We start from the raw sequence: 19,463 nt of genomic DNA, 5'->3' as shown, positions 1-19,463 counted from the left end.
ATCATTGATAAGTTATTTTAGAATAGTTTACTGAATTCAACTGCTGGCACTACAGTTGGACGATAAACACTACGCATCATTGTAGAATTAATAGCAGCTATAGAAATGATACACTTAGTAGTGTTTTCGAAAATAGAACACTCGAGCAGTTGTCTATGAAATCGGACATGACCGATTGATCTGTGTCCCTGGGTTTGCAAAACACAATTGATTTCTTGCTGGTCATGTTACAGCCACAAATAAAGCTAAGGATTTCATTAATATTTGTGGTAAATTGCAGATTTTAAGTAATGCATGCACTACTGAAGGGAAGGGCATTACGTTCATAATTTGTGAAATAAATCATATTTTGTCCCTGTAGCATGAAAGGTTTAATCTCAGTAACCCGCTATTTGAATTTTCTGCCTTCTCTGACTGTAATGAGTGGGGACACATTAGTAGCGTTAATGAATAGCTTATCGGCCTGAGGGATCCTTCCAATAGTACTGCCGTTGCCTCCAGCAGTTATAGGTTAATTCTGAATTCCAGACATTGTGAAATTAATTTATGATCGATCATTCAAAGATGAATGTAATTTCTGAATTGGACTGTTGAAGTTTGGATTACGGTGCACTTAAGTACATAATTAGAATGTACTGAACAGCAAGTATTGTGCTGATTTTTACCCCTGCAATAAAAAAGCGACCCCAAAGCTAAAGCAGCATACCTGCGGAAACCGATATGTATTTTGAATTTGTTTTCGCCTTTTGGTAACTACTTGCAAACTACGGATTGTGATGCCTAGAAAGAACACTTAGTTTAGGGTCGTGGATGGGACTTCATGCGTTTCACTGTGATTGCCTTTACGCTCACATTTATTAAAATGTACAAACTACACATGTGGTCAGTTCTACTAAAATGTTCCAATTTAAATGGCCAGTTCATGGTGCCTTGGAGACTGAGTGAAGAATATTTGCGAGCAGTGGTTTGGTGGCGATGGATGATGATGGGATCACATGAATTGTGCAGTAGTACGGACAATTGGCGATCGATAGGCAAATAAACAGGGAGAGGACGTAATAACAGCAGAGGGCTGAGAAGGGAGAGGATACACAAGTGAAAAAGAACGTTGACGTTTGCGGGCTGAGAGATGAAACAGTGAAGATGGGTGATTGGAACTTGCTAGGAAGCATTTTGGAAGAGGTGCACGTTCACTCAACGATCGTGGGGAAAATCTGGTTAACAATCTTGTTCATTTTCAGGATGTTGGTTCTTGGGGTGGCCGCCGAAGATGTCTGGGTTGACGAGCAGGCTGAATTCATCTGCAATACAGAGCAACCAGGCTGCAGAAATGTCTGCTACGATAAGGCTTTCCCGATCTCTCTCATTAGGTACTGGGTCTTACAGGTCATCTTCGTGTCCTCCCCTTCTTTGGTTTACATGGGTCACGCACTCTACCGGCTAAGAGCACTGGAGAAAGAAAGGCAGCGCAAGAAAGCCCACATCCGAGCCGAGCTGGAAGACACGGAGGCGATGCTGGAAGAGCACAAAAGGCTGGAGAAAGAACTGAGAAAGTTGGAAGAGCAGCGCAAGGTAAACAAGGCGCCACTCCGGGGTTCACTCTTACGCACGTACGTCCTCCATATTTTGACCAGGTCAGTGGTGGAAGTCGGCTTCATGGTGGGCCAATGCATCTTGTACGGATTTCGGCTTGATCCCCTGTACAAATGCCTGCGTTCGCCCTGCCCCAATACGGTGGATTGTTTCGTTTCCAGGCCCACAGAGAAGACTATTTTCATCGTCTTCATGCTCAGCATTGCTGCCTTCTCCTTGTTTTTGAATATACTTGAAATTATTCACCTAGGCATCAGGAAGATCAAACAAGGTCTTTACCTGGACTCAGAGCTAAGTATCTGCAGATCCAAGAAAAACTCAGTTGTACAGCAGGCTTGCATCATGGCCAATTCCTCTCCTCACAAACTTGTCCCAACGGTCCTCAGCGGTTATAAACCTTTGCCAGAACAGGGAGATCCTGCACATCTCTCGATCTGCCTGCCTCCGACGATGACGCTTGGAGTAACTAAAGGTGACGCCTATATTTACTTTCTTATGTTGTCGAAAGAACTGATTTCTTCACACGATTAAAATAAAACAAAGCGTTGGCACAGTGTGGCTCAAACGTGAGCAGTCAATTGGGATACTTCGGTAGTCTGGATTTCAAGTACTCAGTCAGATATTTCCCTGGATTTTCTAAATAATTAGTTTGTAAAGCAGTTAGCCAAAGAGGCCCATGTGTCCTCAGATTTACTCGTTGAGTGATCCCAGCTAAGACCAGACTGGACGGTCAGAGTTTAGCTGTGCAGCGACTAGCCACAGGCGCACGCACTAAATTTAGGAGAAAACACCTACACTCGATACAGATGAATGTACTTCGCGCATCCATTCACTTACAAAATAAAACAGAAAATACTGATAGCACTCAGCAGGTCGGGCAGCAGACCTGGAAGGAGAAATCGAGTTAACATTTCAGACAGAAACCCTTCAGCAGGTTTTGAAAAACCATGATAGGCATTCAGCGCAAAAATTACATTTTTTTTCTCTTTTCCCACAGTGGTGAGTGGCACAAATAAATCAGTCGACACTGCATATTAACTATACTTTTTAATGAAATTAGAAAATCTCCGCATCCGGATTGCCAGGGAACTAACATATTGGGCGGCAGTAAACTAGAGAGGCGATGACTGCGCCATTGCGACAGTCTGCATGTTTAGGGGTCAGTACTCAGCTGTGATACCCCCAACCTGCATATCCTATATGACAAGTGTCCATAATAGCGAGAAATTAGTCTGCTCAAACTGGGAGCGCTGAACAGACTCACTCACTGAGTCAGTGAGGCGGGCTGGTGGCCGCTCTTCCCGTGCCTGCTCGCTTTCCCGTCGCAGCTGTTTTTGTGATCCTCTTCCATTCACCTTTTGTTCATTGCTGACTAACTGACAGTTCGGGTTAGGAATAGTTCTCAGGAAGGGAACCCTGTCGCACCTTGGGGACTGCCTGTACTTTCAGGAGAGGAAGAACAACGAAGGGCTGAAATAAACGGAGGAATGGAATGAGTAGGGGGATGATGTTAATGCCTGGTACTGCAGTTGTACAACGTGGACATTTTAACATTAATATTTCACCATTCTTTTTCATTCATGCTAGATGCCAAGTGTAAGAATATTCATTCTTAATAAACATAACTTTTAATATGCATTTTGATAAATACAGAATAATTATCGATACAACCATTTACAATATCTACTTTTATAATTTACTTTCTAATTACTTGATGACCAGGCTGTTTATCTTCTCTTACTATATGCTGTATACCATGATTATTAATCCAACTTTGAAGAAAAAAATTTAGAATCATAGAACAGTACAGCACTGTACGCCTTTGGCCCACAATGTTGTGCCAACATTTAAACCTCGCCTAAGACTATCTAACCCCTTCCTCCCACATATCCCTCTATTCTAATTTCCTCCATATGCTTATCTAGCAATCTCTTGAACTTGACCAATGTACCTGCCTCCACCACCACCCCAGGCAGCGCATTCTATGCCCCAACCTCTCTCTGGGTAAAAAACCTCCCTCTGATATCTCCCTTGAACTTCCCACCCATTACTTTAAAGCCCTGCCCTCTTGTACTGAGCATTGTACAAAGAGTAAAGCCCTAGCTCCCTTAGTCTTTCCTCATAATCCATACTCTCTAAACCAGGCAGCATCTGGGTAAACCTCCTCTGCACCCTTTCCAACACTTCCACGTCCTTCCTATAATGAGGCGACCAGAACTGGACACAGTGTGGTCTAACCAGAGTTTTGTAGAGCTGCATCATTACCTCGTGGCTCTTAAACTTGATCCCACAACTTATGGATGCTAACATCCCATAAGCTTTCTTAACTACCCTATTCACCTGTGAGGCAACTTTCAGGGATCTGTGGATATGAACCCCCAGATCCCTCTGCTCCTCCACACTGCCCAGAATCCTGCCATTAACTTTGTACTCCGCCCTGGAGTTTGTCCTTCCAAAGTGTACCACCTCACACTTCTCTGGATTGAACTCCATCTGTCACTTTTCAGCCCAGCTCTGCATCCTATCAATGTCCCTCTGCAATCTTCAACAGTCCTCCACACTATCCACAACACCACTGACCTTTGTGTCATCTGCAACTTTGCCAACCCACCCTTCTACCCCCTCATTCAAGTCATTAATAAAAATCAAGAAAAGTAGAAGTCCCAGAACCTATCCTTGTGGGACACCACTAGTCACAGCCCTCCAATCTGAATGCACTCCCTCCACCACAGCCCTCTGCTTTCTACAGGCAAGCCAATTCTGAATCCGCATGGCCAAGCTTCCCTGGATCTCATGCCCTCTGACCTTCTGAAGAAGCCTACCATGTGGAACCTTGTCAAATGCCTTACTAAAATCCATGTAGACCACATATACTGCTCTACCCTGATCAATCTGCCTGGTCACCTCCTCAAAGAACACTATCAGGCTTGTGAGACATGATCTGCCCTTCACAAAGCCATGCTGGCTGTCCCTGATCAGACCATGATTTTCTAAATGATCATAGATCCTATCTCTTAGAATCCTTTCTAGCAGCTTACCCACCACAGATGTAAGGCTCACTGGTCTCTAATTCCCTGGATTATCCCTACTACCTATTTTGAATAAGGGGACAACATTTGCCATCCTCCAATCCTCCGGTACCATTCCCGTGGACAACAAGGACTCAAAGATCCTAGCCAACGGTTCAGCAATCTCCTCCCTTGTCTCGCGGAGCAGCTTGGGGAATATTCCGTCAGGCCCCAGGGACTTAACTGTCCTAATATTTCTAACAGGTCCAACACATCCTCCCTCTTGATATCTACATGCTCCAGAACATTAACCTTACCAACACCGTCCTCAGCATTATCAAGGCCCCTCTCCTTGGTGAATACTGAAGAGAAGTATTCATTGAGGACCTCACCCACTTCCACAGCTTCCAGGCACATCTTCCCACCTTTGTCTCTAATCAAATAAAAGGAAACAAAATGATTTTTAAAAGATGGCAGTATAAAAATAAAATTAAACTCACCACATGATCTAAATGCTCGGAGAATTCTCTTGTTTTCAAACAATGGCATCCAAATTGACAGAAGCAGTTTAAGTAAATCAGCACACAAGACTGTTCACTTGGAAATTTATCGAATGAACAATCTGAAGGTCAGAGCTGACACTATTGTAAGAAAATTTATTGACTTCCATCACTATACTCAGGAATCAAAGTTTACTGTACTTTTACATTATTACATAAAATTATCAAATCTGAATAATACATTAATTTACAGCTTCAGAGCCTTTATTTACAGAAGAGAAAAGAATTAGAAGCAGCTTCTTACACCTGCTCCACCATTCACTAAGATTATGGTGATCTATTACCTCAGAGCCCCTCTACTTCACTAAACCCATATCTCTTCATTCTCTTAATATCCAAAAATCTTTTCATTTCTGTCTCGAAATTTTGTGGGAACTGAGCCTCCACACTTGTCTTGGGTTGTGTATCCCTAAGATTTCTATCCTCTGGGTGAAGAAATGTTTTGTCATTGCAGTCCTGAATGGACAATTGAGACTGTGACCCTGGTTCTAGGTAATTTAGCCAGGAAAATATTATTCTTGCATCTACCGGGCTCCTTAAGAACTTTGTACATTTCAGTGAGGTCACCTATCATTCTTATAACCTCAATAGAGTGTACAGCTAGACTGCTGAATCTCTCCTGACAAGACAAATGCCTACAACGCAGTAATCAATCTGGTGAACATATTTTGAAGTTCCTCTATTGTAAGTACATCTTTCCTCTGGCAGGGAGACCAGACCTGTAGACAATATTCCATTTGCAGTCTTAGTAAAGCCTTATAAAATTGCTGTAAAACAACTTCACCGTTGTTCTCAAATTCTCCTTTAATGAAGGCCAACACGCCACTTGCCTTTCTAATTTCATGCTGTACTGCACCTTAACTTTAAGTAATTCATGAACAAGGATCTTCGGATCATTCTGAACACCACGTCTTCATTCTCTAGCCAGTTAAAAAACGATTCTGCCTTTCTACTTTTTCTACGAGAGTGGATGATCTTACATTAGTCGATAGTATATTCTATCTGCAATGTCCTCATCCATTCATCTGGTCTGTTTACATGCCCTTGAAGCCTCTTTAAACCTCTTCAAAACTTACCCTTGCATCAATCGTTGTACTTTCAGCAGACCTGGATAAATTACTCTTGGATCCCTCATCCAAATCATTGATAGAGGTTGTGAACAGCTGAGATCTCAGCACCAATCTTTGTGGCACCGCAATAGTCACAACCTCCCAACTCAAAAAGGATCAGTTTATCCCTCCATTCTGTCTTCCTGTTGAATGCTCAGTCCGTATTAGTATATTATCCCCAATATCATGTACTCTATTTTTGTTAAATAATTTCCTAGGTGATTCGTTATCAAAGGCCTTCTGAAAATCCAAATATACCACAAAACTGCTCATTCCCTGTTCTTATTCTGCTAGTAGAAAACTCTTAACAAATTTGTCAAACATGATTGCCCACATAAATCCATGCAGACTCTGCCCAATTCTAATTTTTATTGAAGTGCCCTATCTCTACGTCCTTGCTAATAGATATCATTTGGTCTGTAATTGCTTGTTTGCTCTCTCCCCCTCCTTCAATCTGTGATTCTAGAATCTATGGTATTTTGGAAGATGACCACCAGTGCATCTACTATCTCCATTGCCACCTTTTCAAAACTTTGGCTTGTGGGTCATTGGTCCCAGCAATTTATTGACTTTCAGTTTCATTAATTTTGCCAATACATTTTTTTAGTAATGCTGATTTATATCAGCTGCTCATTTACTCTAGACTTGTTATTCTCCACTATTTTCAGGAGGTTTTCAGGCATGAAATATTTGTTTCTTTTTATTTCCTTTTCCTCAATATGACATCCCCTTTCTCAATCTGCAAGGAACACATCCATGGTGCTAAACAATCCTTCCTGGTGAGGTGGAGATTCCCTTGCATCTCCTCCAAACTTGTTTTTTGCATTCAGTGCTCTTGATGTGGCCTCCTCTACATCAGTGAGACAAAGTGCAGACTAGGTGACTGTTTTGCCAAGCACCTGTGCTCCCTCTACCATATCCTTTGTGTGCTTCCGGTTGCAAGCTGTTTTAATTCCCCTCCCCATTCCCACACCAACCTGTCTGTCCTCAGCCTCCTTCAATGCCAGGGTGAGGCTAAATGCAAACTAGAGGAACAGTTCCTCATGTTCCGCCTGCATAGTCTACAACCTGACAGCATGGACATTGAATTCTCCAATTTCAGGTAACCTGCTCTCCCTTTGTCCCTTTCCTCTCTCCTACTGATCTACCCGATTCCTCCTACACCCATGCCCAAACCAAGCTCCCCATCACCCTGTTTATTTCCCCACCTCCACCCACTCCATCTGCTCATCACCCACACACCCCTCCCACTGGACCCCTCCCCTGTTCCCATCTGCCTACCCCACCTCCCTTATTTGGTTCCATGCTCCACCTTCCTTTCCTATCAATTCCATCACCTGAAGCCCTTTATTGGCTCCACCTATCGCCTCCTAGCCTCTGTCTCTATTTCCACTGTTCCCTCCCCCATCTGCCTAGTACCCTCCTCATCTGGATCCACCTATTGCTTGCCAGCTTTTGCTCCACCCCTTCCCCTCACCTCTTTATTACTGAATATCTCCTCTCTATTTTTCAGTCCAGATGCAGTGCCCCAACCCAAAATGTCAACTGTCCATTTCCCTCCATAGAAGCTGCTTGACCTGCTGAGTTCCTCCAGCAGTTTGGTTTTTGCAACACATTTTTACTAATCTTTTCCCTTTTAAATATCAATAGAAGCTTTTAAAATCTCATTTTATATTTCTCACTTTAATATTCATATTCTACTTTCTGTTTCCTTATCAATTTCTTTCTCCTCCTTTGCTGAATTCTGAAATTTTCCCATTGCTCATTCTAACTGCTCTATCCAGCAACATTGTTTTCCTACATCCATGGATTTATGGTTATTAAGCCTTTTCCTTGATCTGATAACTTCTCCTGTTTGGCAAAGTTAGACCAGTTTTCCTTTTGGGTTTTTGCACTTAAAGAGACATATGTTTGTTGTAAGCTATGTATTAATTCTTTAGTTAAACGATGTATTAATTGTTCATACATTGGTCATTGCTCGTCTACACTCGTACCTTCTAAGTTTCCCAATCCACCATAGTTATCTCATGCCTGATACCTTTGTAACTTACCTTGTTTAGGTTTAAGAACTAGTTGTTAAATCTTTGTAAAAAATTTTGTCATATTATGCTCACCCTTCCTTCACAGCCCCTTAACTACCAGATTATTAGTTAATACCTTTCTCTTTGCGCAATACAATAATTGATTTCCTATAACTAACTCCCTTGTTGGTTCCTTGACACAGTAATCTAGAAAATCATCTCCTATATACTCAATGAATTCATCTTCACACCATTACTGCTAATTTGGTTTCCCAGGTTAAAGTCCCCCAAGGTTATTATACCACTCTTATTAGATGCACCTCTAACTTCCTGATTTATACTTTGCCTTATATTACTACTACTACTTATGGATCTTTGCAGAACTCACGCCATTGTTTTCTGTCTCTTGCTGTTTCTTAGCTCTACTTAAAATTATTCTATTACTTGATTTTCTGAGCTATGACCTTTCTACTGCACTTATACTTTATTATCAGGTTTGCATGAAGTTTGACCAAATATCTTATAAGTAGATCAAATGGAAAAGACAAACAGTCATATTGTCATATTGCATGTGATTTATGTTAAAAATTTTGTCCAATGAATATATACATTATTAAAAAGTGAATATTTTCAATTTGTTGCATGCAAGTAAATATTTTAACTAATCTCAGATAAAATGTCTAACATTTTCATTTGTGATATTAAGAGCCATCCGGTCAAACTGGAAGAGACTACTCAATGAATAAATCTCAACATGACCAGGAGCAATACCACAGACAGCACCATGATGAGCACATAGCTGAGCATTCAGATCAAGTGAACCATACCCATGATAGAACAGGAAACCAAGATCACTCACCCAGTAGTGATATTACTTCCAAAGGTCCCATCCTAATGAGCATGATTCAAAAGCAGCGATACTATTGATAATGCATTTGGAACAAGCTAAGGTAACTATGTACCATGCAAGCCAATCAGAAATCCCAGCCACCATCCGCAATACTCTTCGCAAACAGAGCAGAGTCAGTTGTTATAAAGACTATCTGGAAGATTGTGGTGATTCTCAAGATGGCACCATGAGGAGGGCAAGCTGCACTGGGATGAAATCAAAGAAGATCTCAGAAAGCACAATCGCTAGCCGCCCTGAAAGTCCATGTTCTACAAACGGCTCTAGCACTGAGTCAAAGCATAAAGAAGAAAGTCCACCTGTTACCCCACCTCCTGCAGGACGCAGAATGTCAATGGCAAGTATAAAGAATTTCTGGTGACAAGCTTGCATCAGGTTTGAAATAAAGCTGTTCAGGTATTAGGATATAAGGGCTGGATTTTCAGGGCACCCATCTGGGTAGAAATAAGGCAGTAACTCCCTGAAAACAGTGGGCAATGTTCAACACTGATGTAACTGCAATGATATCCCAGGGCCTAATGCTTGATAACCCAATCCAAGGGTAGGTGATGAGACTTAAAATGTTAAATCAGGTCTTGTTATGCTTGCTGTCTTGTTGGCCATTTCAGGACTGAAACTGGAATGACTGCCCAGTTTTATCTCTCCAGCCAAAGAGAATGCCAAAAGCATGTTCTCCTTTACTTTTGTGGACTCAAGAGGTAATGTTGTCATGAGCTCTGGAGAAGTTCCTCTCTGACCTAGGAAGGTGAAGCAAACTCCAGGAGATCTTGATTAACATTAGCCCTGGCACCCACCTACTTTCCATGTTTATCATCAAGAGTAACTGGTCACTTTTTTTTGAATACTTGCAGGGAATCCCTGTCACTACCTGTGTTCATAAGTTATTCAGAATTTTGATGAACCTCTGCAAAATAATATTGGCTTCTAATATGCATTTCTTGAAAAATACCAGCAGCCAAGCACATGTTGCTGGTTACTTTATGGGCTTGGGAGCAGAACTGTGGGAGATGAGTTGCCTCACACAGAGACATTAATCAGTGACCAACTGCTCAGCTTGTTTCTGGTGAGATTGAATGCAAGTAACTAAGCTGAAGTCAGATATCTGAAGCAGTGTGCAAAGCAAACCACTGTTGGTCCTCAAGAAACCTTGCAAAACCAACTGCTAGGTCGTATGACCTGCTAGGTCAATTACAAACTGCTAGGCCAATTACATTTTGGTTGCCAATACAGGTAGGTTAATTGAAATTAAAATAGAAAATGCTGGAAATACTTAGCCAGCATCTGCAAAGACTGAAACAGAGATAATTTAGGTGATGAGCTGGGGTGGTTTTTGGTTGGTGGGTCAAAGGGCCTGTTTCCATCTTTTATCTCTCTATGACTCTGTGACCCATGACCTTTCTTCATAATTGATAAAATAGTTTAGTGGCTGCCCTTTCATGGTAGTACATAGTGACTTTGTAAAGGACAGCCATTGTATAATATTTCTGAAATGTCACAGAAGTACCTAGGCACATAGTTTGATTGGAATATTTTTGGTAATGCAGGGGTCTCAAAAATGAAGGTTATCCGTTCATGCAGTTTAATCTTTTAGCAGAGAAACAACAGGGATGGCTACATTGGGAGTGCAGTGATTAGTGACCAGACGAGGAATCCAGAGACTTGGACTAACAATCCAAAGACTTAGGTTTAAATCATACATGCCAGCTGAGAAACTTAAATTCAGCTATTAATCCAAACTTTGAAACAAAAAAACCATTCCAATTAGTTTTAATAATGATGATCATGAAATTACTGAATTGTTGCAAAACCCTCCCAGACTCTTAGGTGGCTTCTGACATGACCTAGCAATCCACTCAGTTATATCATTCCTGCTAAGTATAAGCAGAAAATAATTAACTTGGAATGACACCTGGCATCAACCTAGGCACTGAAATTGGACACTGTAAATTCACTCACTGTCCAGTCGACCTTGCAAAGTCCTTCTCACTAACATCTGGGGGCTGATGGCTAAGTTAAGAGAGCTGTCCCACAGAACAGTCAAGCAACAGCCTGACAGAGTTAGATTGTGAACCACACCTTACAGACAATGTGCCAGACTCCCCTTCACAACCCCTGGTTATGCTTTGTCCCGCCAACAGGTTAGACCAATCAGAGCTGGCAATGCAGTGGCTGTGTCGTCAACTTTAGATGCAGACCCTCTGAAGCGTCATGGCATTAGGTCAAATGTGGCAGGAAGCCTCCCCCTGATTATCAGCTACTGTCTTCCTTCTGCTGATGAATCAGTGCTCCTTCAGGTTGAACAGCACTTGAAATTAGCAAGATTACAGTCCATACTCTGGATGGAGAAACACTAAATCACCAAGAATGAGTTGGGAGGACTACTACAGACAGAACTGGCTGAGTCCCGAAGGACATACCTGTCAGACTGGGTCTGCAGCAAATAGTGAATGAACCAACACTTACTTATTTGACCTCATCCTCCCCAGTCTACCCTGTGGCAGGTGCATTGATCTATGAGTTCCATACACATATCGAGGATACCCTCCATCATGTTATGCGGCACTACATACACACCGAGTGGTAGGTACGGTAGTGAAGCAGTTAGCGTGATGCTATTACAGCGCCAGCGACCCGGGTTCAATTCCGGCTGCTGTCTGTAAGGCGTTTGTACGTTCTCCCCGTGTCAGCGTGGGTTTCCGTCGGATGCTCCAGTTTCCTCCCACATTCCAAAGACGTATGGGTTAGGAAGTTGTGGGCATGCTGTGTTGGCGCCGGAAGCATGGCGACACTTGCGGGCTGCCCCCAGAACACTCTGCGCAAAGATGCATTTCGCTGTGTGTTCCGATGTACATGTGACTAATAAAGATAGCTTATCTAGTCTCAGAACAGCTCAGAACTGGGCATCCACAATGGACCATCAGCAGCATCACAATCTGTAACATCATGGCCCTGCATATTCCCCACTCTAAATGACCATAAAGCCAGGAAATCAATCCTGGTTCAATGAGGTGTGTAGACGGGCATGTTGGGAGCAGATCAGATACACTTAAAAATGATGAGGTGTCAGCCTAGTGAAACTGTAACACAGAATCACTTGCGTTCTGGATAGCCAAAACAGCATGCAACGGACAGAGATAAGCAACCTCACAATCAATCGATCAAATTGAAGATCTGTAGTCTATGACATCTAGTGTTGAATGGTGGTGGACAACTAAACAGCCAACAGGAGGAGGAGGAGGCTCCAAGAGCATGACCATCCTCAAGGATAGTGGGGACCAGCTTGTGGGTGCTAAAGGAAAGGCTAAAGCATCACAACCATGTTCATCCAGAAATGACAAATGGAAGATCTATCTTGGCTTCCTCCTAAGGTCCTCACCAGTACATGAGCTAGCCGTCAGCCCATTCACTGGACTCCACACGATCTCACCAAATGTTTGAGAGCACTGCTTACAGCAGAGACAATGGGACCAAACAACATCCCACAGTAGTGCTGAAGACCTGCACTCCAGAACTAGCTGCCCTCGAGCCAAGCTGTTCCAGTACAGTTACAACAGTGGCATCTACCAAACCATATGGCAAATTGCCCAGGAATGTCCACAAAAAAAGGACTAATTCAATTTAGCTAATTACCATCCAATTACTGCACTTTCAGTCATCAGAAAATTGATGAAGTTGTCATCCACAGTGCAATGAAGTGGCACCTCCTCACTAGTAGGCTATTCACCTCGGCCAAATTTGGTTTTCCTCAGGAGTGGTGAGGTGAGACTGACTTCCCATGACAGTAAGGCAGCATTTGACCAAGAGTGGTATCAAGGAATCCTGGTAAAATTGAAACCAAGGGGTTGCACAGAGAAAACATTTCAATGATTGGAGTCATACCTTGCACAAAGGAAGGTGGCTGTGGTTGCTGGAGAGCAATCATTTCTGAACCAGGACATGACTGCGGGAGTGTCCTGACCCCAATCATCTTCAGCTACTTCATCAATAGCCTTCCTTCCATCATAAGTTCAGGTGTGGGGGTGTTTGTTGATGATTATACCTTGTTCAATTCTGTTCACAACTCCTCAACAGTCCATGCCTGTCCGAACCAAGATGTGGACAACATTCAGACATGGGTGGATAAATGGCAGGTAACATTTGCGTCACAGAGGTGCCAGGCAATGACCATCTCCAACTCGCGAGAGTCTGGCCACCTACCCTTGATGATCAATGGCATTACTTTTGATGAGTTCCCTGCCATCAACATTTTGGGTGTCACCACTGACCACAAACTCAATAGAACGAACCACATAACTACTGTGACTACAAGAGCAGGTCAGGGGCTGCGTATCCTGAGGAGATTTACTCACCTTCTGACACCAACTGCAGTAAAGCTCTGATAATCTACTATCTGACCATTTGGAAATCCCAGCAGTTTGGCATTTGGCTCACCAGGTAATGTTTGCCACACCTCCTTCCCACTTGCCAGGGTTCTGGATCTCTCGCTCCCTTCTGGCTCACCGAGGTTCCAGTTCCTGCAATCCCTTCTGCCTCCTTGTGGCCCCTGTTCTTGCACTCTCTTCTGACCCAACAAGGCCTGGATCCTGCACTTCCTACTGAATCACCAGAGCCCTACTTCTTGTGCTCTCTTCTGGCCCACCAGGGCCCCATTTCCCATGTTCTCTTTAAATGGAGCACCAGAAAATTTATTATAATACTGTGTAACATCTTGAAAAAAGTATTAATATTAACATCCGAAAGTCCAGAAAACCTGTTAGTTTGGCACCACAAATTCCCAAGCATGCCAGATTAGGGTTAGGGTTAGAGTTTACTATATAAGACACAAGTCAGGAACTTGATAGAATACTCTTCATTTGCCTGAATGAGTTCAGCCCTTACAACTCTCAAGAAACTCATTACCATCCAGGACAAAACAGCCCACTTGATTTGCACCCCATCCACCACCCTAAACTTTCATTGCCTCCATCACCAGCGCACAGTGCTGCTGTGTGTACCAGCTATACAATGCACGGCATTTACTTGCCAAGGCTACTCCATCAGCACCTCAACCCACAACCTCCACCACCAAAAAGGACAAAGGTTGCAGGCACAAGGGAATACCACCAGCTGAAGCTTCCTCTTCAAGTTACGCATCATTGTGACTTAGAAAGATATTGTTGGTGCTTCATCGTCGCTGGGGCTAAGTCCTGGAACTCCTTCCCCAACAGCATTTTGGCAGTATCTTCATCAGAAGACTGCAGTGGTTCAAGGAGGCAGCTAAGCCCCCACTTTTTCAAGAGCAAATAGAAATGGGAAAGAAATACCGCCGTTGCCAGCAAGGATCAAATCCCTAGAATGAATTTAAAAATGTAGATACTAATTTAAAAATGTTATATAGCTGAGAAAACACAACACAGGGTTTGCCTTATATCTCCACCATTGACAGCACAAAAGTGGTTGTTCAAGTTGTATGAACCCAAGGCTCTTGCCAATCCAATGAAGTTCAGGGAGCCAATGCTGGAGGCCTGGCTGAATCATAGTACACCATAAGCAGCACACCAAAATTGGGATTTCATTCTCCGGAGGCTACGTGGTAAAAACTAATGACTGCTAGGGAAACAGGGTTGCTGGGGATTGTGACAAGTATTCAGAAGGATGTAAAACTTCAAGTTGACTACTCTGGTCACATTTGGTGACTTGTTGGCTTGTCAAGTGTTCCATGTCATTGATGAGCCCAGTTCTGGTAAGACAGAAAATCAGAGAAGTACCAAATTTTAGATTTGCAATTCTAAATCCCTCCCCACATTCTCAAGAGCAATTAGAACTGGGCAATAAATACTAACTTTGCAGGCAATGACTACATCCTGCAAATTAATTACAAAATACACTTTATCTCTATCTTGAAACCTTGTAAGAAATAGATGGTGGCTCCATCTCATAGAAAGCCATCCAAAAAAATCTGACAATGTCTCAACATAATTTCCAACTCAACAACATTACAGTATAACGATGTGTGTAGGGTAATGAACCGTGAAGCCCCAGGGGAGAAAAGGAGATTATTCATAAGGTTAGACATCACGATGTGAGTTTAAAAATATTTTACTCAACAAACTGCTGCATTGGTGCAGTCAGTACTTTTTAGAGAAGAATTCTTAAAGTGTTTGCTACTAAGCAAGCTTATTTTGCACTTTTTTGTTTAGAATAATCAGTTATAAAAATATAGAACATAGTCAGCGCTTCTGATTTTAGAATATTGTACCAAATCCTATTCAAGACTCCCAGCACCTCTCATAATCAGAGACATTTGGAAACAATTGAAATACATTGAAGAATACATTTATTTAAAAATGTGTGTAGATTAATTAAATTAAGGGCAGAAAAATAAAGCACTGGTCTTCACTCATATTCTCCATAGAGCTGGGCAACCCTATTCAAATGAATGGGACCCTGTTGGATTTGCCAGCTCTGGTTGCTGTAAATCTGAAGGGCCAAATATAAAGTTTATCTGAATCCTTAGCTCATTCTGGTGAGGTACCACTCTTCGATTCAGACCAGGGATGATGGGGAAGGTCAGATGTCATCAGTGTGTCTCTGTACATCCACTATGCATTGTATAGAGGTCAATGTCTGGAATGTGCTCACATGCACAAATGATAATTGGTGCTTCTCTACAGAACCACCATGTGAACAACAGCACCATTTGGCCCATTATGTTATGATGAGAAATGCACTATCCTCACAAGTTGTTGAAGCAGAATCAATAGTAAATGTTGACAGAGAATTAGACAAATATAGAAAAGGAAATTTCAGATTTATAGATAAAGAACGGGGATTGTTTCCACATTGTTTTAAACATTTATTAAAGAAAATGTGTCATCTTAATATTCATTTTTTCCTCTTTCAGAGCATGCTCCTAGAGCTTTCTTCCATCATGAAAAAATGAGATGATTCAACGCAAAATAATTGTGCTGTAATTTATGAGCAATTTAAAGGCCTCCAGAATACAAGGTTCCAAAGGGAAGAAATGTTGCAAATACTGAGGCATGAATGCTTTAATGATAATCTCTTAATATTACAAATTTGCTTACAGTGTTTAATGTACGAGATATTTAATAAGACTCATACCATGTTCTTGTCTTTTTCTCTCTATTCAGTAAAATGTATTTTATGGGTCTTTATAAGGATGTAAGTTACAAATTGCTTGAAGTGCTTCACAATAAGAGATGTCAAAATAAAATTTGACAAAATTAACCAGTTTCATTTTTTTTGTTTGATCAGCATACAGTTCATAAATTGCAAGAGACATTTCCTGCTCGTCACCTGTTGTTCAAAATTAAGAAAGGGAAATCTCTAGTGAAGTATAGAAGATAAATTCATTTAAAAAATTGCTGTTGAAAATGAGAGGGCCGGTGTTTGTTTTGAGCACTATTTATTGAGGTGTAGTGGTGATTACCTAGAAGAATTTGTGTGAACTTCTTCTAGTATTTTAAGGTTAACCTTGTTTTTGCATCAGATCAGTGAGCTGTCAGTGTTAAACATAAACTCAACCAGCTCCTTCTTGATTAATCTGGAGTGAAAACCAACTCTGCACCTGTTCTCTTAAGGTTTGCAGTAAAATTTTGAATGGGACGTACAATATATCGCTGGTTACAGAGACAAACAGAATCATATGAAGGTAGACACTATAATTTCCAGCTGAGCTCCACCATTCAAAAAAGGAGAATGGATAGAGTAAGTGACTATCAGGAAGGTAGTTAGTCTTTCAACAAATGAGACCCAAAGTGAGTGATGTGATAGGAAAAAAATGTTTAGTGGATTGATTGACAAAGAAAATATATTTGCAAATACTGAATATAATTAAGTTTGGGTGTGATTGGTAAATTGAAAATGAGTTTCAGATTAATTGTTGTTATGATTTTAGAAGAAAGCAATTCATTGAGGAGGACACACGCTCTTTAACTGCAATTTGTGTTCCATTTCGATGAAGTAAGTGGTTTGTCCATGGGGAGACCCAGCCCTAACTGAAAGCTGGTTGAGTAAAGGTTTAGGGTAAAGTCAGGGGCCTCAACATTTTTTCCTGGATAGAAAGGAGAGGAACATAGTAAAATGATATACAAGTGTCAATAAGAATTGAAGACTCTAATCAGCAAGAGAAACTGGTGCATTTTTCAATTGCTCTCAGATGTTCAGTAGATACATCTAAAGTTACTCCAGCTGCAGGACTATTATAAACCCAGGAAGTTTCCATATATTTGAACAATGCAACCATGCAAATATTCCCTGGGGAGCTCTGACTGGTATAAGATTTGCACTGATGTAATGACTGAGGAAAGTTTGGAAGAATAACTTCATTCTTTTTCTTCACCCTTTCAGTGCAATACTGAGATAGTAAATTCTAACAGCAGCAAAGAAATTCAGGACAAATGATAAAGGGCTTTTGCAGAAGTGAGCCCAGAAACATGTTCTGCAGTTTTTTTATTGACCAAGGAGTGTCGCTGTAGACAAGCTGCAAAAAAATCAAAAAATCGTGTTGAATAGTGACAGAAGAGTAACAATGAAATCAACAATAATGATCTTTTCACTTAAGAACTAGCATGGCAATGATGTAAATTTTATTGTGCTCTGTTTTATACTTTAATAACTTGTGTAGAAATTCTGACTCTGATGCAACATGATAGCCTCAGGACGCAGCTGCTGATTTGGAATAGTCTCATGTTGGTATTTTATGATAAAACTATTCTTTTTATTCCTGTAGTGAAAGGAAATTGTGATGCTGTTTTGGGATTATTAGTCTGCAAGGTTCTATTACAAAGTGGAGACGGAGTCTAACGCACAGACTGGGAGATATTTCAGAAGAGCTCCCACTGTGTTGATGTTGGTTTGATAAATTTGCTGTGAAACCTCACTGAATATCAGTGGAGTGGGAACAGCTCTGAGGAATTTCCCAAGTAGAGTCTCTGCATTGGAGGTTCAGGATGATACATGGGATTGATTGTTAAAAGTTGTAATATATATACCCTTATGGGTTCCTTGTTTCTGTTGGGAATAATGAGCAGAGTGTGAAAAGTAAATCAGAGGAAATACTTAGAGCTATAAAAGACATACTCAGTTCATTGGAGGTTCTTCTCAAACTGCACATGAGCGTACAAGGATACTTCATAGAGTTATACAGCACAGCCCTTCAGTCCACCAACTCTCCACTGACCATCAAGGACCCATTTACACTCTTCCCATTTTATTTGCTTCTCATTCATATCAACTCCCCCCAGATTCAACCACTCACCCAATTAACCTACCAACCCGCTCGTCTTCGGAGATGTAGGAGGAAACCAGATCACCTGCAGGATGCCCATGCGGTCACAGGGAGAACATACAAACTTCACACAAACAGTACCGGAGGTCAGCATTGAACCTGGGTCATTCAGTTTTGATGCTTAATATTTTATATCATAATGACTTTGGACATGAAGGTAGTGTACAGTTTTTGCCGTTGTGAGAATAGTGGACCTGAGTCCAAGAACACCCAACAAGGGTTTGTGGTTAGTAGCCAATGTGAACAGTCTGTCTAACAGGAACTAGCAGAACACTGTGATCCCAGATATGATCCCCAATGCCTCCATTTCTATCTAAGCGTATTTCCTCTCACTCTTTGTTAGTGTGCCTGAAGTAAGGGCAGTGGGATGTTGAGATAACACACAAAATGCTGGAGGAACTCAGGGGGTCAGGCAGCATCTATGGGGGGAAATGGACAGTCGATGTTTCAGGTCCAGACCCCTCATCAGGACTGGAAAGAAAGAGTGGAGAAGCCAGTATAAAAGGGTGGGGGGAGGGGCTGGAGCAAGAGCTGGTGGGTGATGGGTGAATCCATGTGAGGGGAAAGATGTTGGGTTGCTCCTGGCTATTGTACATTATGAGGCTTAGCACTGCCCCAACTCTATATCTGGAGGCTTTACAAGTGAACTTTAGCAAGTAAGTGGTGTTATTAGTGCACCAGGAAGGATTCACTTCTAGCACCTCTTACAGAAGTCATGTCACCTATCTACCTAGTTTTCTTCCCCTTTTTTCACTTTTCCCATCTCCTCCCCCAAACTGGTTTCATCTGCCCATCACCCCCACCCCATCTGGTTCCACCCATCACCTACCAGCCTCTATCCCCACCCCCCATACTGCTATCTACTGGCAATCTCTCCTGTTCCCTCACAATCCTGATGCATGGTCTCTCCCCAAAACATCAACTTACACCTTTTGCCTCCACAGAATCTGTTTGACCTGTTGAGTTCTTCCAA

At 41.8% G+C, this 19,463-nt stretch overlaps 1 protein-coding gene across 1 annotated transcript; it reads left to right on the top strand.

Annotated features, from left to right (window-relative positions):
- The first annotated feature begins 1,122 nt into the window (after window positions 1-1,122).
- Window positions 1,123-16,120, top strand: gja10b (gap junction protein alpha 10 b). The gene is made up of 3 exons (XM_052024897.1): window positions 1,123-2,065; window positions 9,162-9,535; window positions 16,082-16,120. The coding sequence occupies exons 1-3, from the start codon at window positions 1,144-1,146 to the stop codon at window positions 16,118-16,120; spliced, it is 1,335 nt and encodes a 444-aa protein (XP_051880857.1). The 5' UTR covers window positions 1,123-1,143.
- The last annotated feature ends 3,343 nt before the right edge of the window (window positions 16,121-19,463 follow it).

The sequence above is a fragment of the Pristis pectinata genome, chromosome 10 (assembly GCF_009764475.1).
Source record: "Pristis pectinata isolate sPriPec2 chromosome 10, sPriPec2.1.pri, whole genome shotgun sequence".
In the NCBI taxonomy this organism is placed as follows: Eukaryota; Metazoa; Chordata; class Chondrichthyes; order Rhinopristiformes; family Pristidae; genus Pristis; species Pristis pectinata.
Note: the sequence above shows the minus strand (reverse complement) of the source record. Positions and strands in the feature narration are given on the sequence as shown.

Bases quoted from the DNA above. Each gene is read 5' to 3' on its own strand.
- gja10b (XM_052024897.1), top strand. From the start codon at position 1,144: ATGGGTGATTGGAACTTGCTAGGAAGCATTTTGGAAGAGGTGCACGTT. The intron at 2,066-9,161 runs GTGACGCCTATA...CCCAGTAGTGAT, and splicing joins GACGCTTGGAGTAACTAAAG to ATTACTTCCAAAGGTCCCAT. The intron at 9,536-16,081 runs GCAAGTATAAAG...TTCCTCTTTCAG, and splicing joins CAGGACGCAGAATGTCAATG to AGCATGCTCCTAGAGCTTTC.